This window comes from Mustelus asterias, chromosome 12, assembly GCF_964213995.1.
Source record: "Mustelus asterias chromosome 12, sMusAst1.hap1.1, whole genome shotgun sequence".
NCBI lineage: Eukaryota > Metazoa > Chordata > Chondrichthyes > Carcharhiniformes > Triakidae > Mustelus > Mustelus asterias.
The window spans coordinates 25864349-25889817 of NC_135812.1; the positions used below are offsets into that span (position 1 = coordinate 25864349).

The following is a 25469-nucleotide window of genomic DNA, read 5'->3' on the forward strand; positions in this document are numbered from 1 at the left end:
GCCGTAGACAGCAGTCAAACTAATTGAGATTCTCTCAGCAGACACTGTCACAGCAAATTTAGAATCCTAGGAGGCAATTCGGCCGATTGAGATTGCACTGACAACAATCCCACCCAGGTCCTATCCCCGTAACCCCACGTATTTATCCTAGCTAGTCCCCCTGACACTAAGGGACAATTTAGCATGGCCAATCAACCTTACCTGCACATCTTTGGAGTGTGGGAGGAAACCGGAGCATCCGGAGGAAACCCACGCAAACACTGGAAGAACGTGCAAACGCCACACAGACAGTGACCCAAGGCCGTAATTGAAGCCAGGTCACTGACGCTGTGAGGCAGCAGTACTAACCACTGTGCTGAAATTTGATCCAGTTAGAAGTAATGGACACCTTTGCAGAGTAGGATTATACTACCCATTCAGGGAAACACTCTTGTTTCCTTCTCTATGAACGGTATGCTTTGTCTACATAGCGCGCAAGAAACAATACTTTTCACTGTATACTAATACATGTAACAACAATAAATCAAATCAAAACTTTGGATTTCTGCTAAAACTTCCACCGTGTTTAGTATACAAAAAAGTCTACCTTTGGATTTCTGAGGGAAAGAATACTAACATGGAAAACTTTGAGTTTGCTGGACAGCTATAAATTAAGTAGAATATTGTAATGACAAAACTGATTATTTTACAAAATCACTCACTCAATCACATTGCGTATCAATCCTAACTCAATTTAGATCTGACTTTGTTTCAGACAGAGACAACCAAATATTTATCAAGTTTCCATTCGACCAGTCACAACTGCAGTGAAATTTAATAAATTAATAATTTCTATTATAAATTTTGCACATAGGCTGGCCACAAGTAAAATGTGCACGACTTAATGCATTATCCCAAGGCAAAGCCTTTTGTTCACAAGTATTCAAGGGAATCACTAAGGGGTGTTCCACAGTAAAGTACAATTAGCCATTGGGTACAGGACCATGAATGGAAGGAAGCATTCATGGGTTACACAGTGATTATCAATCCTAGAGAAATGGATCATAAAATGCATAAATCAAAAAGATTTTAAGGTCTTCCTCTTCTCTTATTAAGATAGTGTATTTTTCTGAAGTACAGTTCCATCTGTGATGACAACTCTCCGCCACTTCTGAAGTTGAAACCTGCACAGTAAATATTAGCAGGCTGTGTGGTGTAATACAGAGGGCTGAATCCCATCCTGGTACCACATCCACACACAATGGGTGGGATTTTACACCCTCACTTGTCCTGAAACCATAAAATCCCGCCCGAGGTCAATGGACCTTTCCATGTTCCGTCCCTCGCTCAAACCGATTCCTGTGGTGGTAAAATTCCACCAATCTCTCTTTAACAGATTCACAGCAAGGCAATGGGTGCAAGAGCGGCTGATTTAATTCCTGTCTTCCACTATGCTCACCTGAGTTGCAACAATTCCCACTACTGATCTGTTTGATTAGCTATTTCAGCACAGAAGTGGGGGGGAGGCAAACCTGGGATCATCTTCATAGAATCATAGAATCCCTACAGTGCAGAAGGAGGCCATTCAGCCCATCGGGTCTGCACCGACCATAATTCTGGGCGGCACAGTGGTCAGCACTGCTGCCTCACAGTGCCAAGGACCCGGGTTCAATTCCAGCCTCGGGTAACTGTCTGTCTGTGTAGAGTTTGCACATTCTCCCCTGTCTGCGTGGGTTTCCTCCGGGTGCTCCGGTTTCCTCCCACAGTCCAAAAATGTGCTGGTTAGATGGATTGGCCATGCTAAATTGCCCCTTAGTCTCAGGAGGACCAGCTCGGGTAAATGCATGGAGTAGGGCCTGGATGGGATTGTGGTCGGTGCAGAATCGATGGGCCGAATAGCCTGCTCCTGCACTGTGGGATTCTACGGATTCTAATCCCACCCAGGCCCTATTCCCGTAACCCCACGTATTTACCCTGCTAGTCCCCCTTGATCTAGTTTACTCAGTTACTAAGCAATGGGTTGAATTGACAACTCATTTCCGTGGATTTGAATGCTGTTGCTGGTGGCTGTGGCTGCTGAGTGTGGACTTGCTGCAACAACTGAAGGCCTTGTATCCCTCAGCCCTCTTGGTCACATTGCCTTCAGATCCATCTTGCTTTCTCCGCTTTGCCAGAAAGTAAGCTGAGCTCGAGTACAATCTGGAACTCCTGAGCAGAGGTGTCTTTTGAGGAACGTGAAAGATCATAAATCTTTGGGTCCCCATTGTAGACTATCTTTTACATGAATGAAAAGAGTATTCGTAAACACCTTCAATGGTGTGGGGCTCGAATTTGCCTTCAAATATTTATTGGAATGCCTTGTGTAGTTAATATGATCATTAGTCATTTTGTTTAAAAAAAAGACTGACTTTCTTTTCATTGTACTTCAATATTGGATATCTGGCCTATGGAATCCTAGCACCACTGAATAAATCTAACTAATATATAAAACAGATAAAAGTCTTCACTAAGGTATCCCCAAACATGCTGCTATGTAGCATCCATTGAAGAAGACTGTTAATTTATAACAACATTGTTTTTGTTTCTATTTTTACAGGTTGAGGTTCAGGATGGCAAGGTTATTTTATACACAAATTCCAGGGTAAGTTTCCTTTTGCATGGCTTAAGGCCAACTTGAAAAAAAATTGGATTTTCCTACCAACTTGCTTGTCTGCCTGTAAATACGATTCAGTATATTCTGTGTTTTAAATAGAATTTGGAATCAAACAAAAGAACCCTAGACATGGTCACCCGGTCATCAGCGGATAAAAGCGTCGTTCTTCTTATAGGTGGAGGTAGGTTTAATGTGCCAACTCAAAAGTTGTATTCTCTTATTTGTGAAATGAGATAACTTCCGTCCTTCAAGAGCTCAAAGCTGCAGTTGTTTTTTGTGATTGAGTTGCTATGGACTGAAATAGCCAGAAGAACCCAAGTTACGCTGCCAGCTCTGAATCACGCTGGAAGTCAGCAAACAATAAAATCTGTGCATGCAAGCTCATCCATGTGCTAGATAAACGCACTCAGTCTGGCTGAAGTTCATCAATGGATTTAACCTAAATGCACAACGAATGCTTTCCTGTGGGTGGGTTTATGATACAGATTTTGTTATTGATCATCTATATGGAGCATGGTCAATTGAAACTTGTATTTAGCATTGACTGGGCCACATATACCAACCTGAAAATCCCAGGTTAATTGAAGCTCTTCAGGCTAATGGACGAGAGACCAGATTATGAGAGTTTCCCTGTACTGTTTGACACAATGAATGGATTTATGTGCTTTATGATCCAAAATCAGACTTTTGAGCTTTGTGCACCCTCCCCACTGCCTTTGTTTTAATTTACTCTCCTGAAAGTGTCAGCTCTTGTGTCTCGAAACAGGAGCTAACATTCCAGGTGTGAGAACAGGTAGAACAGGACAGACGTGAGGAGGGGTAAAACAAGACTAGTGAGAGGGGAGTGTGAATGGGAGCACTGAGAGTGAGAAAGGTAGGTTGAAATGTGTCGAGAGTAGAAGAATGACATGACCTGTTGGAAGAGAGGTGGATTCAGACCAGCAAGGTGTGAAGGCGGAATGAGACCTGCCAGAAGAGGGACGAAAGGAGCCGAATGGAAGGTGAGTAATGCTTCCTCTAAGTATTGCAGGGCTATGAGGCAATCTGGAATGTATTGTGCACTAAAATAAACAGGACATTCACATCTTTGTGACATTTGGTGCTTTTTAAAGTATAAGCTTTCCATCGACCTAAAACGATCTCGAAGGAGCCTGCCAGTATGAAGAGGAATTTAGAAGGAGTGCTGTTTGCATCAATTAAACAAAATGGCAATAGTAGAAAAATATTGCTAAGTTTTGAATTCATTTGTCATTGATCTGTCAGAGATGTGAAGTATGGTGAGTGGGTGATATTATTTAGTTTAATGTGATTCAAGAACTGGCTGTGGTTCTGTCCTTGAGCTCCAATGAGAATTCTAGACTCACCAACCTGCCACAGAAAATTACCTCCAAATGTCACAATCGTTGCTCCAGGCGGACAGATATGGGACAGAGTCTGGCCCATTTCCCTGGAAGCAGAGCGAATGTGGCCATGGGCAGCTGAGTGCCAAGATGGGCTGTTTTTTTAGATGACCTTCCTCAATACTCTGTGACTTCATGCCTGATGTGCTATAAGATTTTAGGCCCTCCAGCCTTCACGTCTCCCTTCAACCCACCCACCCCCATGTCCCCTTGTACCCTCAATATCATCCATCCTGGGCAGACCTCAGATACCATATAGAGATGAAATAAAAGTTGGAATACTTAATATAGCGCTCAATGTACACACTTGATAGTATAAAGAAACTCCAATTCATGAAGGCCTGGTGTTTTTTTAATATCAAATACTTAATCTCTTATAAAGCCAAACAAACGTCAATTCATACCTCATATCAAAGACATCTAATCCTTTAATATGCTCTTTAACCTGTCAATCAAACCGTGAATTCTGATTCTCCTTGCTGAGATAATTATAGCTTTTCAAAATTGGCCAACCATTGCAAATGAGCTCTTGGGAAAATGTCAACAAACAACCTTTGAAATTACTAGAACAGATGCTACACCACCTGGTTTGTCAATTGAAGCCATACAGCATCATTTTTGTAACTCTCTGACTGTATAGCCTTTTTTTTCATTTTTTAATGGGTTGGGAATTTGGATATCTTCAGATCACCACGTTTAAAAAGTTTTATCGACCCTCCAAGAGCTTTTGTGTCTACTCGATAAATTTGTGTCTCCCACACACTGGGTTGTAACAGACAACATGTGGTCATTTTTAACTCAGCATTGTTCAGGTGGCCTTGCTGAGTTTGAATTTTACTTTGTGTGAATCATACCCCTCCCCCTTTTCTAATATTGACAAAAACTGGACTTGGTGGAAATGGGAATGGGGTTTCCAGATTTGGGTTATGCCTGCCATATTTAAATGTATCTGACACTATGTCTACTTATTCTGATGAAATTACTCTCACCCATGTTGCCAAGAGGCAGTTCCAAAATGCTGTCATTGTTCTCTTTGGTTGTTTTCTAGTTGTGAAGTGCTACTCAATCTGAACAACTCTCTCTCTCACACATGTTAGACATGCATTTCCTATGCTGTCCCTGCAGACTGAATAGCTGATCTTAATGTGCCACCGTGAGAAGTGCTGTGAATGACACCTTGTGAAAAGTCTAAAGAGAGGGAGCAGCTCTGGACTGTACTTGTGTGTTTCCTCATGGCTGTTTTCAGAGCAACATTAGTAGCACCCTGGAAGCAACTATACATTTTCTGTCATTGGGCAAAACCTCATGGAAAGGATATAGATTTAAATAGAAATTATGGGTGGGATTTAATGGTTGCGCTTGCCCTGAAATCGTAAAATCCCGTCCGAGGTCAACAGACCTTTCCATAGTCCACCCCACGCCCGCTCAGATTCCCATGGTGGGTGGGACGGTAAAGTTCCGGCCTATGTCTAATTTTTCATTAGCTCATGATACCTTTCCCAGTAATGTATTGTGGTAGTGGGAATATGGTTCTTTGGTAGATGTATGGTAAAATTTTCACTCCATGCTGTGCTATGTGTTCAATTCTGCCATAAGGTCCAGCTTCATTAGTCTGTGCAGAAACTCTTCGCCAGGAAGGTTACAAAGGACGCATCATACTAGCAACCAAAGAAATGCACTTGCCTTATGATCGCCCGAAACTCAGTAAGGTTAGTAAGAAAAATAACTGTTTTATGGGAGAGATGTGGCTAATAATTTGGACATCGTGTGGGCTCAGTGATGTCGGGGGCAATTTTACCAAAAAATGGCAGAGTGTTGGTTCCGGCGAGAGAAACGGCGTGTTTCTCTCCAGATATTACTACAATCTGTCACAAAAAAACAGCTGGGCGTGTTTTGTACCATCATGTAAGGGGGCGGGGCCTCAAGGTGCTGGCAAAGCCCGGCTGTACGGAGATCGGGATGCCACGATTAAAGGGTGCCCCAATCAGACCAAACAATGAGGCGCAGCAAAAATTGGAAATTGTGATCTCGCTGGCAAGGTCCGCAACTTCCGGGGTTTTGCGGAATCTTGAGCCCCTGCTGCCGTTCCCGTGATGGCAAGAATGGGCTCCAGATCATCCCTGTCATGTGTTTGTGATTCAGTTTGTATTATTAAAACACTTAGTTTTGTAATAGAGGTTAACCATTAACAAGGTTTTTGGTAATGCAAGACTTATACATCTGGACTATAATCAAGGTGCACCTGGAATTGTGGTTGAAGAATGACCATAACAGAGAGAATATTCTGTTAGTGAACATTAGTTTAAAAATAAAATATTTATACGCCTAAATATTAATATGTGACAAACTGAAATTGGTATTGTTAATTTTTAGGCTGTCATGAATGCCTTCAGAGCTCCACAATGTCTTCTGTCATGCACATGTGCGTGTGGGATGATTCCCACTAACGCCATATTGCTGCAAACATTAGCATTTGTGCAGTGATTGTCTGCGTTGAAAGTATACAGAGCAGGCAGATCATGCCAGCCAATCAACGTGCTATGCTGACTGTCAGCAGCAGGGTCATTTGAGTTCAATGCTCTAGGTAGCATCCTCTCTTAAACCTTGCACAACTGAATACGTGTTCAGCAGCAGCACCCCACCCCCTGCACTTCCCCCTGACAACAAGATCTATTTAAAAGGATCATGGCACAGTGGTTAGCACTACTGCCTCTCAGCATCAGGGACCCGATTTCAATTCCGGCCTTGGGTGGCTGTCTGTGTGGAGTTTGCACGTTCTCCCTGTGTCTGCATGGGTTTCCTCTGGGTGCTCTGGTTTCCTCCCACAGTTCAAAGATGTGCAGATTAGGCGGATTGGCCATGCAAAATTGCTCCTTCGTGTCCCAAGTTGTGTAGGTTAGGGGGAATAGTGGGGTAAATATGTGGGGTTATGGGGTTAGGGCCTGGGTAAGATAAAATGGTGGGTCGGTGCAGACTTGATGGGCTGAATGGCCGCCTTCTGCACTGTAGGGATTCTATGATCACTACTTACAGGTTAGTTGCTGATTGATTTTTCGCCCGGCTGCTGCTACAATTATACAAATGTTTGCTGCTTTCTATAGTAGTTTTGAAAGTTCACAGGGAGTGATGACACCGTTGCTGAAGGACCTTTTGCTGACTTTGTGACTACTGTACAAACTAGTTGCTCCAAGACATGGGTGCATTAATAGCCAATCCCTTTGGAATACAACATGACTTGGAGAATTAGAAGAAACCATGGAAGTCAATGGGGGTGTGGGAGAGAAGAGGTTGTGGAGGAGGCCATATTTGCCCAGGGTGTTTGGAGAGTATTTTTCTTCTCTGAGCTTCAGTGAGCAACAACATGAGAGATGTCTGCCCTTCAGGAAGGACATCCTCACTGAAAGTTGCCACCTTCTGTAGGGCGGCACAGTGGTTAGCACTGCTGCATCACAGTGCCAGAGACCCGGGTTCGATTCTCGGCTTGGTCACTGTTTGTGTGGAGTCTGCACGTTCTCCCCGTGTCTGCCCTGTTTCCTCCGGGTGCTCCGGTTTCCTCCCACAGTCTGAAAGACATGCTGGTTAGGTGCATTGGCCATGCTAAATTCTCCCTCCGTGCCGGAATGTGGCGACTAGGGGATTTTCACAGTAACTTCAATACAAAGTTAATGTAAGCCTACTTGTGACACTAATAAGTAAACTTAAACTTAATGCAGCTTCAGAGCATGGCAAAGACTACAAATGCAATAACTATGAAGATAACCTTGGCCATGCATCTAGCTCTTCCCAGCTGGATCTGGAGACACTTGAAGCATCTCAGTTTGCTGTCCATTGTTGTGTAAAATAAATCACTGAGGTTCTCTATTCCAAGAGCTCACTCCATTTAATTTTTTCTGCCCAGCTGGCAGAGTGAGCTCATGTCTTTGCTAGGATTGCAAGCTCATCCCTTTGTGGGTGTTATTCATGAGCCCTACCCTATACTGAACTGAAAGGAATTCTACTCCTTCAACGTCCCACTGGTATGTGACCTATGGATCACATAGGTCAGTGCGCAATGTTCTGGCAGCGATCACCTGATGCCTTCATTCTGCACTGTAACATCTGCATTTGAGCCACAGTAGCAAAACAGAGAGTGGCCACTGGATGATGAGGGCTATCCACTGATGATGTAGCATACGTGAATAGTATGCATACAATATAAGACAAGCTACCAAATGAAATAAGAGAGCCGACTTTAACCCAGAACGATAAAGGAATGACAATTTATTTCCAAGCCAGGAAGGCCTATGGTGTTCCCAAGGCCCGCTGTCCTTGTTCTGGGTGGTAGAGGTTGCAGGTTTGGGAGGTGCTGATGAAGAAGCCTTGGCGATTTGCATCTAGTAGACAGTGGTCTAATTCATGATGCTCTGCTGCATCCCTATGATGAGGGGACAGTCTTTTTCAACAACTATCTGGCAAGCAACTGAAAAGCAAACACATGAGCAGGAACAGGAAGTGGAGGAGATAACCTGGACAGGTTCTTTCTGTCCTGAATATCTGTGAAGATCTCAACCTAATTTGATACCAGTAACCCCCAACCCCAGTTCCCTCTTCACCAACAATCTCACTCTTGACCATCTATTACTGACCATCTCAATGTCAGCTTAGCCAAAAATAAGTTTCACCACAAAGTAAACACTCCAAACCAAATGTATGTATGCAAATCATGTCACTCAGCACCCACAAGTCAACTAATCTCCCTTGGCATATCATTGTGCTCCTACACAGTGCACCCGCAATGGTGGTACATGCCAGGTGGAAGACTGCTGACTTTCACTGGAGGAGATTGCAGAGGATGACCTTAAGCAGCTTGGTCCTAAAAGAACTGTCTGCAGATTGCATCATCTCAACATGGTAGCTGTAGCTTCTGCTGGCTGTCTGGGAAGACAGATTCTGTCTTCCTGAGAGAGAAAGGGTATACGTTGGAGCCAGAGCCACCCCCCCCCCTCCCCCCCTCACCCACCCACCGTCCTCCACAATCCTGTAATGTGTTGGAGGACAAATTGCTGGACTGTTACTGCACCCTTTGCACGCTGTAATCCACATAATCCACAGCTTCACAGCTGTGCTGGCAGCAGTCTGAGCTGCACCATCAAGCTGACCTTGCATGAGAGCCTCCACCACAGCATTCGGAGGTTGGGTGATTGTTACTTGTGCTGCATTGGCCATCAGATGCTGCACCATGATTTGGTTCACCAGTGTGTGTGAATGGAGTTAGTCACCATCTCCATGCTCAAAAAAAAAAGGGCTGCAAGCTCGGCACATCCTCTAAGATTCTTAGCATTGGTCTCAGGCTTCCTGGAAGACTTCCCAACATGCCAAGCATTAATTTGTGAATTTCCATCAGTGTCCTTCTGTATAATGCCCCTTTGAAGTGTCTGATGTTGGTTCTATAGTTAATAGGATATCGCATTTAAAAGTGCATTCATTAACTTTGATAACTTGTGTGAAGTTATTCTTGAGGCACTGCATCTAGTTCCTTGAGGCTTGACTCCTCACATTGACCTCCATATCTGTCTATTCCCACTTGCTCGGTTGTCTTTATTATAACCTTGATCAGCCAATGATCTGATATTGACCCATATTAGTGGCAGTGATTACACTACATTTATCACGAGGGAGGCCTGATATATTACAGTAGTTTACGAGGTATAATTGAGAATTATGTTGGCCCAGTTAGGCCTTGGGCAAAAGTTGCAGTAACAAGTGCCTGAAATCTGCCCAAATTCCTGGCTTGTGCTTGTTGTCTCTTAAGATCTTTTATGCCATCTGATTTATCAGATTTTTTTTTCCCATCCACTCCCTCCCCTCCACATCATTTACTATGCCTCTCTTTATAATTCAAAGCTATTCAATTTTACTGGACCAATTATTAATTTACACTCATCAGCTTATTCTCCGGTTATAGAGATGACATGTACACAAGGCTTACCGGGCGGCACGGTAGCACAGTGGTTAGCACTGCTGCTTCACAGCTCTAGGGACCTGGGTTCGATTCCTGGTTTGGGTCATTGTCTGTGTGGAGTTTGCACATTCTCCCCGTGTCTGCGTGTGTTTCCTCCGGGTGCTCTGGTTTCCTCCCACAGTCCAAAGATGTGTGGGTTAGGTTAATTGGCCATGATAAATTGCCCCTTAGTATCCCGGGATGCATAGGTTAGAGGGATTAGCGGGTAAAATATGTAGGGATATGGGGATAGAGCCTGGGTGGGATTGTGGTGGGTGCAGACTCGATGGGCCAAATGGCCTCTTTCTGCACTGTAGGGTTTCTATGATTCTATGAAGGCTCTTATTTGCTTCTCTAGGTCTTGCAACTTCTGACATCACTTGTTTGCAGCTTTTACCATGGGGATGTACGACACATTTGATGGTTTATTGATTGTGGCTGGGGTTGCCCTGCCACCTTCCCAACCTATCCTGAATGAGGGTGCAACCTTCTCTCTTTTTCTTATCACATTCCAATGAAGGCACCTTGTCTTGGTTCCTATGGGAATGTAACTATCTCTGCTTGCAGTTCTGTTCTTATTTTTGTTACTCCTTTAATTTACTTAGCCAAATTACCTATTACTTCCCTTTTAGTTGTCCAGCTTTTCCCAAAATACTCATTTTCCTACTGCTTTCCTCATTTGCAAGGCATAATGTTTCTCAGATTAATACAAAGAACAAAGAACAGTACAGCACAGGAAACAGGCCCTTCGGCCCTCCAAGCCTGTGCCGCTCCTTGGTCCAACTAGACCATTCGTTTGTATCCCTCCATTCCCAGACTGCTCATGTGACTATCCGGGTAAGTCTTAAACGATGCCAGCGTGTCTGCCTCCACCACCCTACTTGGCAGCGCATTCCAGGCCCCCACCACTCTCTGTGTAAAAAACGTCCCTCTGATATCTGAGTTATACCTTGCCTCTCTCACCTTGAGCCCGTGACCCCTCGTGATCGTCACCTTCGACCTGGGAAAAAGCTTCCCACTGTTCACCCTATCTATGCCCTTCATAATTTTGTACACCTCTATTAGGTCTCCCCTCATTCTCCGTCTTTCCAGGGAGAACAACCCCAGTTTACCCAATCTCTCCTCATAGCTAAGACCCTCCATACCAGGCAACATCCTGGTAAACCTTCTCTGGACTCTCTCTAAAGCCTCCACATCCTTCTGGTAGTGCGGCGACCAGAACTGGACGCAGTACTCCAAATGTGGCCTAACCAGTGTTCTGTACAGCCGCAACATCAAACTCCAGCTTTTATACTCTATACCCCATCCTATAAAGGCAAGCATAGCATATGCAAAGGTAATGAAAATAAATTCTTGAGGTTACAGGGTAGAAATATTTAAACAGCTACATTTTCTAATTAGGCATTTATTTTACTAAGCAACTAGTGAATTTAATGGAGAGTTCCCAGGTACTCAAATGCACTGTCTTGACTTTTATATGTGGAGGGTCTCCTGCAGATCCCAGGAAATTTCTCCTTTCCACCTTCTCCATCAAGACCTGCAATACAGTGCCTGAAAACCTTGGAACCTGCACTCTTCCATTTTCCACACTCTTCCCTTTCGTGCCATTCCTCACTCTTTCCCAGCTCAGATTCACTCCTTGCAAGACTCTCAGCACCTGATTCAGCCACAGTGCATCTTCCCTTTCAGTGGTTCCAGCTAGCTTACAGTGATCCTAGCTACTCACCAGATTGGCTCCTTGTTGATACGTGCAGTGAATGAACAGCATGATTAGCACACTGACTGGATGCAGAGATCAATAAAGTGAACAGGCAGTGTAGTGAGTGCATTGCAATCAATGGGCATAGGTTAACCAGATTTCTCTCTCACATTTTCAGGACTATCTAATTACCCCAACCTTCCATAAGTCTGGAATACAACTGATTAAGAATGGCAAATGGGAGAACTGATGTGGAAATGTCTCTGCTCCTTTAGATCTGGTGTAATATATTCCAAGTCATGTCATACATCCCCAGCACTGTTTTAAGTTTGGGGAGAGAGGCAAAGAAAAAAAACTTTTTTCCATGAATCATAGAATCCCTACAGTGCTGAATGAGGCCATTTGGCCCTTCGAGCCTGCACTGTCAACAATCACACCCAGGCCCTATCCCCGTGACCCCACATATTTACCCTGCTAATCCCCCTGACATTAAGGGGCAATTTAGAATGGCAAACCTACCTAACCCACACATCTTTGGAGTGTGGGAGGAAAGCGGAGCACCCGGAGGAAACCCACGCAGACACGGGGAAAAGGTACAAACTCCACACAGACAGTGACTCAAGGCCGGAATTGAACCCGGGTCGCTGGCACTGTGGGGCAGCAGTAGGAGATTTAATTTTTGAATATGTTAGTAAGGATATTGTTATTCTCATACTTTAACAGATTAAACTAAGAAGGAGCTTTAAAACTAATATGGCAGAGGTTTTAAAATTGGAAAATATTTGTTAAAGATCCCTTTTTTATTGAATGAATGTGATGTCTGTACATGCTGTAACATCAGTGATATCATTTAACATTGGCACCATTGTTTTTGGCTCATTCTGCAGCTGGGTATGTTAATGCATCACATGAATGCATCACAATTCTGGTGGTTGTTAAGAGAACGTGACTGCTGATAAGACTAATAATGCAAGCTGTGGTGGTAGAATATGAAGTATTTTTCTAAGGCAAATGAGAGAATAATTAGCCCTTCGTTTGAGCAGTATTATATTTGGGAGTGTTCAAAGCTAAATATTGGGCTTAAAAAGAGGAAAATGTTCTCTTTCAGCACTGGTTAGCTTCATTTTAAGCTTCGCCAATGGCTTGGTGAATTTATCCATTGAGTAACTGAACTACGCAGAAGGCATCAGCTGATCCCTGTTTGTGTTGAGATAGCTAATCTCAGCCACGGTTATAATTGTCCTCCATGGTCTTGTGTTGTCATGTGAAAAGATTGACCAGGATTCCACTTCTGATCACTATTCAGCAGCCCATGCTGGAAGTGCTTATTTGTGGATTGTGCGTATGTCTGCTGATTTTGCACAGACAGAATATGTGTCGCAGTTGAACAGCCTCGGAGTAATCACTGCCAAGATGATTTCATGAATAAAATGCCTGGTTTGGAAAGGGCCTGAAATCTATGGGAGAGGTACATGGCCACAGTCACGTTTATAGTCCCTAGCAAAATGCTGTTTGCGCTCTGCTTTGAGGCTGCAGTAATGGCTGTGACAAGTGGCAGACGTCAGTGAGGACATCCTTGGTAAAGTGGAGACATCTTGCGTATTCTTCCTTCCTGTGGTTGGAATTCCTCCTGGGGAAAAAGCATGGGTGGATGTGGTCTTCTTCTAAGAGCCCTTCCCCTCCAACTTCTCCCCACTGCTTGTCATGCCCTGTATGGACTGCCCTGCTCATTTCCCCGGTCCCATGCAGTAGGCCAAGGGAAATGCATAGTACCGCATTCCTGTTTGAGGAAGTGTAGAATTGCAGAATTCTTGAAGTCAGGACAAAGATTTACAGCACATCCTACATCACTCCCTGCAGACTTCAACAATTTCAAACACTGAAAAACACTAAACATCAGAGCAGGACCCAAAAGAAATCAATCAGCAACTAACATGAATGTAGTTGATGATCCCTTTAAAAGGTGAGTGGTCCATTTTGCTGCTGAACATGAAGCTGTACACAGTTAAGAAAGAATTTAGCCAGAATCTTTATGTCCAGTGAAGGTGCCCTATATGCATGCTAACAAGCTCATCAAAATAGTGTCCAGTGGGGGCTAACGCCAGGAGCGTGCAATTATGCCACAGTTGCCATAGCAATCAGTCACAATGGAGCCAAATTTCTCAGCCAATGTCTTCAGGAGTGGAGGGAAGAGAATTAGTGAGAAAAGTAAATTATCCTTCAACTGGCAAACACTACAAAGTACATAGAGATGTAAAAATGGTATTATCAAGCAAATTGCTACCTATAAGTAACGAGCTTTGTAACTGCTTTCGCTGTAGCAACAGGTGTAAAGTGTGTGTATTATTGATGTAACAATTTGTCAAATGTTCTAATTTGCAAAGTTTTTTTGTGTCATTCATACTTTGTAAAATCAAGTACATCAGGATGAGATTTTTTTCCAGCTTTGTCAAAAAATACTACCACTTCTATTTCTACAGCACCTTCAACAGGCTAGACATTCCAAGGTGTCTCAAATGAGCATTATAAAACAAAGTGTGAGCCACAGTAGAAGATATTAGGTCAGATAAACAATTAGCTTTAAAGAACAAAGAAAAAAATGCGAGGTAGAGAGATGTTGGGGCGGTGGGGGTGATATTCCAGAGTTTGGGATTTTGCAACTGAAAGCCTGGCCACAATTGGTGCAGAAAAGTGTCTGTAATCTGAAAAACAAAAGTTGTATTATCCATCCAGCTCACTATTGCTTAAGTCAGCATGGATCCATGTAGACCATGTGCAGTTTTGATTTCATTTGATTTTGATTTGATTTATTATTGTCACATGTATTAACATACTGTGAAAAGTATTGTTTCTTATGTGCTATACGGACAAAACATACCGTTCATAGAGAAGGAAATGAGAGAGTGAAGAATGTAGTGTCACAGTCATAGCTAGGGTATAGAGAAAGATCAATTTAATGCAAGGTAAGTCCATTCAAAAGTTTGATAGCAGCTGAGAAGAAACTGTTCTTGAGTTGGTTGGTGTCCTTAACTGAGGAAGTGTGTCCTTGCTATAGAGTGATTACAGCAAAGGTTTACCAGGCTAATTCCTGGGATGGCAAGTATATCATATGGGGAGAGACTAAGGGGGTGATCTTATGAAAAAGATTCTCAGTGCCGAATGAGTGTGAAAACCGGAGAGAATCACGCCAATTTTTTTTTTGGGTGAGTACCCAGACGCAACCATACAGTACTTAGAAAGAAAAATGAGCCCAGATGTGATTCTTGCCGGTAGGAGGAGGGGGTGGAGCCTATTCATGGCAGGAAGCCGGCTGCTGAGCTCTAGGGGTGCCTTTGCGCAGGCGCCCTGATCTCCAAGTGCACTGTGTCCACACAGTGTACACAATACATTGAGAAATCTCCTGTCACTCCTTCCATACCCCTGCTCCATCCCCATGATCGCCTTGGCCAATCGCTGCCCTCCCCCCCCGATGGTCCCTGCCAATGCCCCCGCCTCCCTTCAGGCCGCACCCCTTTTGCACTGTTGGGTGCCCAGTGGGCAGTGCCAAGATGCCAGGCTGGCCCTGCCAGGGTGCTAGGCTGGCACTGCCCCATGGACTGATGAGCAGAGATGGTTAGATTCTCTCTTGTTGGAAATGGTCATTGCCTGGCACTTGTGTGACTTGAATGTTCCTTGCCCCTTATCACCCAAGACTGAATATTGTCCAGGTCTTGTTATATTTGGACATGAACTGCTTTGGTATCTGGGGAGTTGTGAATGGTGCTGAACATTGTGCAGTCATCAGTGGACATCCCACTTCTGACCACTGAAGGTCATTGATGAAGCAGCTGAAGATGGTTTCCCGAGGAACTCCTGCAGTATGCCCTGGGACTGAGATGACTGACCTCCAACAACCACAACCATCTTCTTTTGTGCCAGGTACGAGTCCCACCAATGGAAACTCTTACCACCCCCCCCCCCCCCCCGCCCGATTTGCATTGTCTTCAGATTTGCTTGGACTCCTTGGTGCCACACTTGGTGTTAAAGGCAGTAAATCACACCTCAGCTCTTGAGTTCAGCTCTTTTGTTCATGTTTGGATTAGGCCATAATGAGGTCAGGAGCCGAGTGGCCCTGGCAGGCAGGCAATTGTAACCATTCACTGAGCAATTTTAGTTTCCTAACAGTCCTGCTTGCACTTTCTACTCTTGTGTATGCGTGAGAGATTGACTTGAGATATTGGATATAACAAATCAAATATTTGTTTAATTATAATGATTGTGATGTTACTTTTGCCATCGGATGGTAGATTTCTATCTTGCTTAGGTACTGGTTAGCCTTCCTAAAACCATACTATTCTACTTAGTTTCTTCCTCTCAACCCCTGGGGAAAACTGAGAACTGATCGTACTAATTACATTACTGCGCGCATTATCTGGATCACACCAGGGAAGCATTCATCTAGCTAACTGTAGCTGTTTATTTCCTCCTGTGTAACAAAAGGATCATGAATTGCATTTTCTAACCAGATTACTGTGTGTCTCCTCAGCAATTAGACTGCCAAATTGAAAATATCTTGTTGCGGAAGCCAGAGTTCTACTCAGCTCATGATATTGAAGTGTTGACCAACAAGGAGGTGAGATGGGACTTTGCTTTTTGTAATAGCATTTTGCAAAAATAGTTTGTAAAAAAAAAAAGCAGGTGTCACAAGTGTCTTACAGGAGACCCATGTCTGTATACAAAAGAGAGCACACTGGCTTTACAACGTACCCTCATTGTAGTGACAATGTTGCCTGTTATTTAGTTGAAGCCTGGAATGCAAAACTCTGTGATGCAGAAAATCCAGTTTTGATAGGTACTTGTGCAATGTAATATTGCATCAGTGCTTTCCATGCCGAGGAAAAGGCTTCCCAAATGGCTCTAATTTAGCTTTCAAGCAACAGGAACTCGGGCTAAAGCTGTCAACGGGCATATTTCCCAATACATTTCTTTCTGATAGCTTGCAGCTATCCCGCAACTGATGAGAGTGGGAAGGGAATTCCAGGCCAGAGATGACAAAAAGTAAAACTGTCAAGAGAGGGATAATAATGGATGTACAAAATGATTTCCCCCTGTCATTATGCATAGCCATGATGTGGAGATGCCGGCGTTGGACTGGGGTAAACACAGTAAGAAGTTTAACAACACCAGGTTAAAGTCCAACAGGTTTATTTGGTAGCAAACGCCACTAGCTTTTGGAACAGGCTGTCCCTTCATCAGGTGGAGTGGAGAAATGCTCACAAACAGGACATACAGAGACACAAACTCAATTTACAGAATAATGGTTGGAATGCAGTCTTTACAGATAATCAAATCTTAAAGGTACAAACACTGTGAATGGAGGGAGCATTAAGCACAGGTTAAAGAGATGTGTATTGTCTCCAGACAGGACAGCCAGTGAGATTCTGCAAGTCCAGACAAGTCATGGGGGTTACAGATAGTGTGGCATGAATCCAAGATCCCGGTTGAGGCCGTCCTCATGTGTGCGGAACTTGGCTATCAGTTTCTGCTCAGCGACACTGCGCTGTCGTGTGTCGTGAAGGCCGCCTTGGAGAACGCTTACGCGAAGATCAGAGGCCGAATGCCCATGACCGCTGAAGTGCTCCCCCACAGGAAGAGGACAGTCTTGCCTGGTGATTGTCGAGCGGTGTTCATTCATCCGTTGTCGTAGCGTCTGCATGGTTTCCCCAATGTACCATACCTCGGGACATCCTTTCCTGCAGCATATCAGGTAGACAACGTTGGCCGAGTTTCAAGAGTATGTACCGTGTACCTGGTGGATGTTGTTCTCACGTGAGATGATGGCATCTGTGTCGATGATCCGGCATGTCTTGCAGAGGTTGCTGTGGCAGGTTGTGTGGTGTCGTGATCACTGTACTCCTGAAGGCTGGGTAGTTTGCTGCGGACAATGGTCTGTTTGAGGTTGTGTGGTTGTTTGAAGGCAAGAAGTGGGGGTGTGGGGATGGCCTTGGCGAGATGTTCGTCTTCATCAATGACATGTTGAAGGCTCCGGTGGAGATGTCGTAGCTTCTCCACTCAGGGGAAGTACTGAACGACGAAGGGTACTCTGTCCACCGACAATCAACAGGCAAGACTGTTCTCTTCCTGTTGGGGAGCACTTCAGTGGTCATGGGCATTCGGCCTCTTGATCTTCGCATAAGCGTTCTCCAAGGCGGCCTTCACGACACACGACAGCGCAGAGTCGCTGAGCAGAAACTGATAGCCAAGTTCCGCACACATGAGGACGGCCTCAACCGGGATCTTGGGTTCATGTCACACTATCTGTAACCCCCACAGCTTGTCTGGACTTGCAGAATCTCACTGGCTGTCCTGTCTGGAGACAATAGAACAAAGAACAAAGAACAGTACAGCACAGGAAACAGGCCCTTCGGCCCTCCAAGCCTGTGCCGCTCCTTGGTCCAACTAGACCAATCGTTTGTATCCCTCCATTCCCAGGTTGCTCATGTGACTATCCAGGTAAGTCTTAAACGATGTCAGCGTGCCTGCCTCCACCACCCTACTTGGCAGCGCATTTCAGGCCCCCACCACCCTCTGTGTAAAAAACAGCCCTCTAATATCTGAGTTATACTTCGCCCCTCTCACCTTGAGCCCGTGACCCCTCGTGAACGTCACTTCTGATCTGGGAAAAAGCTTCCCACCGTTCACCCTATCTATCCCCTTCATAATCTTGTACACCTCTATTAGATCTCCCCTCATTCTCCGTCTTTCCAGGGAGAACAACCCCAGTTTACCCAATCTCTCCTCATAGCTAAGACCCTCCATACCAGGCAACATCCTGGTAAACCTTCTCTGCACTCTCTCTAAAGCCTCCACGTCCTTCTGGTAGTGCGGCGACCAGAACTGGACGCAGTACTCCAAATGTGGCCTAACCAGCGTTCTATACAGCTGCATCATCAGACTCCAGCTTTTATACTCTATACCCTGTCCTATAAAGGCAAGCATACCATATGCCTTCTTCACCACCTTCTCCACCTGTGTTGCCACCTTCAAGGATTTGTGGACTTGCACACCTAGGTCCCTCTGTGTTTCTATACTCCTGATGACTCTGCCATTTATTGTATAACTCCTCCCTACATTATTTCTTCCAAAATGCATCACTTCGCATTTATCCGGATTCAACTCCATCTGCCACCTCTCCGCCCAATTTTCCAGCCTATCTATATCCTGCTGTATTGCCCGACAATGCTCTTCGCTATCCGCAAGTCCAGCCATCTTCGTGTCATCCGCAAACTTGCTGATTACACCAGTTACACCTTCTTCCAAATCATTTATATATATCACAAATAGCAGAGGTCCCAGTACAGAGCCCTGCGGAACACCACTGGTCACAGACCTCCAGCCGGAAAAAGACCCTTCGACCACTACCCTCTGTCTCCTATGGCCAAGCCAGTTCTCCACCCATCTAGCCACTTCTCCTTGTATCCCATGAGCCTTAATACACATCTCTTTAACCTGTGCTAACCTCCATTCACAGTGTTTGTACCTCTAAGACTTGATTATCTGTAAAGACTGCATTTCAATCATTATTCTGTAAATTGAGTTTGTGTCTCTGTATGCCCTGTTTGTGAGCATTTCTCCACTCCACCTGACGAAGGGACAGCCTGTTCCGAAAGCTAGTGGTATTTGTTACCAAATAAACCTGTTGGACTTTAACCTGGTGTTGTTAAACTTCTTATTAGGCATAGCAGCAGCATAAACCGATTGCCTCTAATAATTTTTAAATGTGAAAACCATTTACAATTTCACAAAATACTAATTGGAGGAAATCTTTCTGCATTTCTAAATGCTGTTGCTACATATAGTGATGGAAGAAAGTCATCCCAAGAGATTCTTTGCCGTCAGAAAAGAGGAAAGATAGCTTAATTCTTCAGGTTCGTCACAACTCCTTCAAGCACTGTTACACCTTTCAACCTAAATGCTCCAAGTGTATGCTGGCTGCAAAGAGATTTATCCACCACAACTGCATCTCAGGTGGTGCTCTGGGGTATTTCTATTATATGCCGACAGCAGGTGAGCTTCCTCACTGCTGACATATGTTCAATACTTTACCCCCACTATATTCAAAACTTTACCCCACTATATTCAAAATTTTACCCCCACTATGTCCTATCAGGCCAAAGGAAAATAAGGGAAGATGCAATGATGAAACAACTTATCCATTTCTCTGAAACATTTCGAGGCATGTCACTTGTAATTATTTTAAAATAGGTAAACATGACAGTCATTCTAGTCACAGTAAGATTTCCCCCCCCCCCCACCCCCCCCATGAATGACACAGACAACCAGTTAAATTGTCTTTTTAAAAATGTTAGTTGAGAGAAAAATGATGGCCAACACACCTGGATAACTGCAATAAAAGCAAAATACCTGCAGATGCTGGAATCTGAAACAAAAACAGAAAATGCTAGAAAATCTCAGCAGGTCTGACAGCATCTGTGGAGAGAGAATAGAGCCAACGTTTCAAGTCTGGATGACCCAGAGCTGACGAAAGATCGTATAGACTCGAAACATTGGCTTTATTCTCTCCCCACAGATGCTGTCACATCTGCTGAGATTTTCCAGCATTTTCTGTTTTTGTTGCACCAGGATAACTGCTCGACTTTCGAATAATGTTTGGGATTCTAATGGCCATATGAATCACTGGGAGCCATTTGACAAGAGCTTTCAAAAAACAGTCCCTCCAACAGGGAAACATTTCCTGCAGCACTGCAGTAGAATGTCAACTTGAACCAACAAACTTCTGCCTCAGAGGCAATAGGGCTGTCAACGATAACAAAAGAACAGAACAAATGTCATCCTATTCTTTCTGAAGCTGGAGCTAAAAGAAAATGGCGTGATAAAAATTTCAGTTTAAAATGTATGAGTTTGAGATCCTACCTCAATGTGTTTTCTCTCAAATACCCTGGCAAAAATTGGAAAATTCACAATCGGGATGATTTTTTTTGGATACTATATGTAGAGATAAATCATAAACATGTCCATGTGAGAATTGTAATATTGCTAAACATTGTGACCAGAGAAATTCTTCCCTTGTGCGGGATAGGGTGGATGTGGTGATTGATCCTTAAAGTGACAATCGGCAGAGTCACATGACCCGGGGAAGCAACCGGGGAACAGGGTGGGGATCACCCTGGTAAGTGCAGGCTTCTGTACTTATCTCGGGAGCTGATTGCAGCCACGAGGCTGCAAGCCTTTGTATTGTTTTAAACTGTAAGTAAATGAGTTGTGTTTTCCCTAAGCTGGCGAATGAACACCTTTTACAATGGGATAACCAATGTCATAGTAAGTCACTGCACAACATTTTCAAATGCCTTATTGCCACATTAAACCTTGAGTTTAGAATTTTAATTTGGTCTATTGCAAATTGAACAACTGGCTAGGATAACACAACAGTATGTGCTGCATTTTACAAGAGCGAAGACAGTGAAATTGTCAGTGTTCTCCTTCATTACTCTTCTGAAATTAACAGAAATTTCTGGAGACTGCACATCTGTACTTAAATGTGGAATTCTGAAGTTATTGTCAGTGACTCCCTGCTTCCCCGCAGGATGTGGAGTTGAAGGCCCCTTAGACAGCAATCAATTAGAAATCACTGAATTGACAGAAACTTGCCTTTTTAATCTCACTATAGAAACTCTAGAAAAAGGGTCGAAGGAATTATAATCAGCTTTTTAACAGGTTACTTGGTTCTTAAGTGCTGCTGAGTAGCCTTATTACACCCCAAAAAAAGAAAATTGTGGTCGATCAGATTTTTCCACTATGATTAAAAAAACTCACTTGTTTCAAAAACTTTTAAATTTTTAAAGTTTATTTATTAGTCACAAGTAGGTTTACATTAACACTGCAATGAAGTTACTGTGAAAATCCTCTAGTCGCCACACTCTGGTGCCTGTTCGGGTACACTGAGGGAGAATTCAGCATGGCCAGTGCACCTAACCAGCACGTCTTTGGATTGTGGAAGGAAACTGGAGCACCCGGAGGAAACCCACGCAGACACAGGGAGAACGTGCAGACTCCACACAGACAGTGACCCAAGCCGGGAATCTAACCCGGGTCCCTGGGCTGTGATGCAGCAGTGCTAACCATTGTGTCACCATGTTTATGGCATTTCAGTTTCTACCTTTTCATACCACGTCCCAATAATTTATTTCACTACCTGTAAAAAATTGTAATTTATAAATGAAAAATCAGGACAATGGCCATTTGTGTTGCTGGCCGGCCTCCGGGGGGTGGGGTAGGGGGTGGAACATCCCACCCAGTGTTTTTCACTTCCTGGTTTGCTGCCTGTATAGTATCCCAGTGCGATTGGCTGTTTACCTTACCTGATGACATCACTGTTGCTGCTTGTGATCCCTTTTCCTGACACCAGATTCAAACTGACATCTGGAAAGATGAATTCCATACCACAAGAGGTCATTAGATAGCCATGGGCAACTTTCTTCGAGGTCTGTGTGAAATGTTGTGACTTCGCTGCTGATCGACAAATCTAGGCCTCTATAAACTCTACACAATTTTAGCAGAATCCAGAACAGGATCAATATGCAAATATAATTAGGTTTTGTTCACCCATTCTGTTTTCAGTAGCTGCCTTCTGTTTTTCCACATTAGGTGTGCTTTGAAGAATATTTTTTTAAAAAGTCAGCCAAATGCAGTCATAAAGCTCACAGAAAGAGAATATTTAGCTGAGACCAGATACCTTCTTCAAACTCGATCCAAAATTGCCTTAATGGTTAAAATGTAGGTCTTCCTGTATTCATAGCATCCCTACAGTACAGAAGGAGGCCATTCGGCCCATCGAGTCCGCACTGACGACAATCCCACCTAGCCCTATCCTCTTAACCCCATATAGTTACCCCACTAATCCCTCTAACCTACCCATCCTGGGACACTAAGGGACAATTTAGCATGGCCAATGTAGCTAACCCGCACATCTTTGGACTGTGGGAGGAAACCGGAGCACCCGGAGGAAACCCACGCAGACACGGGGAGAACATGCAAACCCCACACAGACAGCGACCCAAACCAGGAATTGAACCCAGGCCTCTGGCACTGTGAGGCAGCTGTGCTAACCACTGTACCACCGTGCCGCCCATTGAGTATAAATATTCCAATGGTTGTGTCATTTTTGGATGCTTGCTTAATTTTTGCTTTCTTGCTCAGAATGAAGAGTACTATTCACATTGTTCATCTAAAATCTGACATATGGGATGAGAGTTTGCTTAAGGCGGTATGGTGGCACAATGGTTAACACTACTGTCTCTCAGCTCCCAGGACCCAGGTTCAATTCTGGCCTTGGGTGACTGTTTGGAGTTTGCACATTCTCCTCGTGTCTGCGTGGGTTTTGTCCGGTTTCCTCCCACAGTCCAAAGATGTTGCTGCCTGGGATGGAACATTTAAGTTATGAAGAGAGGCTGGGTAGGTTTGGGTTGTTTTCATTGGAGCAGAGAAGACTGAAGGGCAACCTGATCAAGGTGTACAAGATTATGAAGATATGGACAGAGTGGATAAGGGGCATCTGTTCTCTTAGTTGAAGCATCAGTCACGAGGGGACATAGGGTCAAGGTGAGGGGTAGGAGGTTTAGGGGGGATATGAGGAAAAACCATTTTACCCAGAGGGTGGTAACGGTCTGGAATGTGCTGCCTGGGAGGGTGGTAGAGGCGGGTTGTTTCACATTCTTTAAGAAGTATTTGGATGAGCACTTGGCAGGTACATCATTACATTTAGGGCTATGGGCCAAGTGCTGGCAGATGGGATTAGGTGGGAGTTTCAGGTGTTTCTGCACTGTATGATTGTATGATTCTATGTGCAGATTAGGTGGATTGACCGTGCTAAATTGTCCCTTAGTGTCCCAAGGTTAAATGGATTAGCCATGGTAAATATATGGGTTACAGGGATAGGGCGGGGAAGAGGGCCTGGATAAGATACTCTGTCAGAAAGTCAGTGCAGACTCGATGGGCTGAATGGCCTCTCTTGCACTGTATGGATGCTTTGATTCTATAAAAATTTTAATCTCCATTCCAGAGAGCTAGCTTTCCAGAATGTTTTTAATTGAAGCCCAACCAGTTAGACTATAGGAAGTCTGTACAGTAGCTTGAATTACTGATTTTTAAAAAAAATTGTTAACTAAAATTAAAGTGCTCACGTCCCAGGTTCTATTTGTTGACTCAATGTTCAGTCATGTAAGAATGCAGTGTATCACACTATTCATGATGGTTTAATTACATTAATTCCTTGGCGCTTACAGGATATGTCAGCACTACGAAAGGATCAATGAACATATCTTCAATTAATGAGGTGAAGAAAGGGATTTTTCTGTTTGCGTTAGTTCCCCTTAGTATTTTTGCTGTGTTCTAGTTCCAGAGTGGCTTCTTTTTAGAATGCCTCGTTCAGATTGAAATGCATCTGTCATTTTGTTGTGCTTTAGGCCACATCTGTGAACACCAAAAAAAGGAAAGTCAATTTCAAAGATGGAACTGTTCAGCATTTTGACAACCTGCTGATTGCAACAGGCAAGACGTAAGTGGTTAACTCCCTTCAACTCGATCCCTTCTGAGCTATAGCTATATTAACCGATGCTGGTAATGCCGCATGCATAGGGTCGGGTTCCTCGTAACCTGCTGAGATCTTTCGTATTTTAACTTCAGTGCAAGTTCTGACAATATCACTGAGCTAATTGCTTCACTGGTATATGTGAACACCAGTGTTAGAAACTTTTCATGTGCTTTGTACTACTTCCAGCACCTTCAATGAAGCATTGATTTGTGACTCACAAAGTAAAAACTGCTTTTGGTTGGTACACAGCACACTGGTCTCATTGAACAGTTCCCTGTATGCAGAGAACATGTTTATGAGCTAGGGTTATGACATACATGGATGTATCACCCAACAGCAGGTATGTTCATAGCTGCGTGTGGACTGGTCGAATGCACAAGTCTTTCGTAGTATGTTTAAAAAACATGTGTGTTTCAATAATTTTAAACTTGATTATGTATTATTACCAGTGTGCGTGCTTATTAACTCAATAGTGTCTCAGATCTGTTTTTATATCTGAGTTCTTTGGAATTCAATGTAGTCTGTGCTATGCACTTTAATATCCTGGTTAAATCACCAGGATAGATCAAAATATACAGCATACTCGTGTTTCTTTTGAATTCTTGCCTTGCATCGCCCTATTTATATCATGTTATCCTTTTAAATACAGACCCAGAATGCTTGATTGTCCAGGAGCAGATCTACAAAATGTCTGTGTCTTGCATACCCCTGAAGATGCGAATAACATCAATCAACTAATAACAGGAAAGGACCTTGTCATCATTGGCGCCTCGTTCATTGGTAATTTTAAAAAAAATTCTCCTGGAGAAGCTTGCTGACATTATAGCTTTCTGTTGTTTAATGGAGGGATAGAAAGGTATTTGTACACAAATTAGTTTTACTGTACCAGAATTCACGTGGCTCTGTTGATGCCATAAGCTAAGGAGTATTTTTTTCGGAGCCCTGTGGTTGCATGCAAATGCTTGCACTTTTCCATTACATATAAGGGGCACATTTTCCCTTTTTGAAATTAGTAATAGGTACCCGGGCAAGGAAATAAAAAATCCGGTTGGAGGATCATTTGCCTGTCACAGTGCCAACTTGATATTCCTCAAATGAAAGATCATCAGCCTGAACAGTTAATTGTGTTTCCCCCCCACAAATGTTGCCTGAGTTTTTGCAGCATCTTC

General features: G+C 43.7%; 1 protein-coding gene across 2 annotated transcripts in view; it reads left to right on the plus strand.

Annotated features, from left to right (window-relative positions):
- aifm4 (apoptosis inducing factor mitochondria associated 4) overlaps nucleotides 1–25469 on the plus strand; it is a 61998-nt gene that overhangs the window by 11794 nt on the left and 24735 nt on the right. For both annotated transcript variants that reach the window (XM_078224930.1, XM_078224931.1), the window contains 6 exons: nucleotides 2576–2620; nucleotides 2732–2813; nucleotides 5629–5741; nucleotides 16237–16323; nucleotides 24173–24264; nucleotides 24950–25080. In XM_078224930.1, the coding sequence (XP_078081056.1) occupies nucleotides 2576–2620; nucleotides 2732–2813; nucleotides 5629–5741; nucleotides 16237–16323; nucleotides 24173–24264; nucleotides 24950–25080 (550 nt within the window). The remainder of the gene's footprint in view (nucleotides 1–2575; nucleotides 2621–2731; nucleotides 2814–5628; nucleotides 5742–16236; nucleotides 16324–24172; nucleotides 24265–24949; nucleotides 25081–25469) is intronic.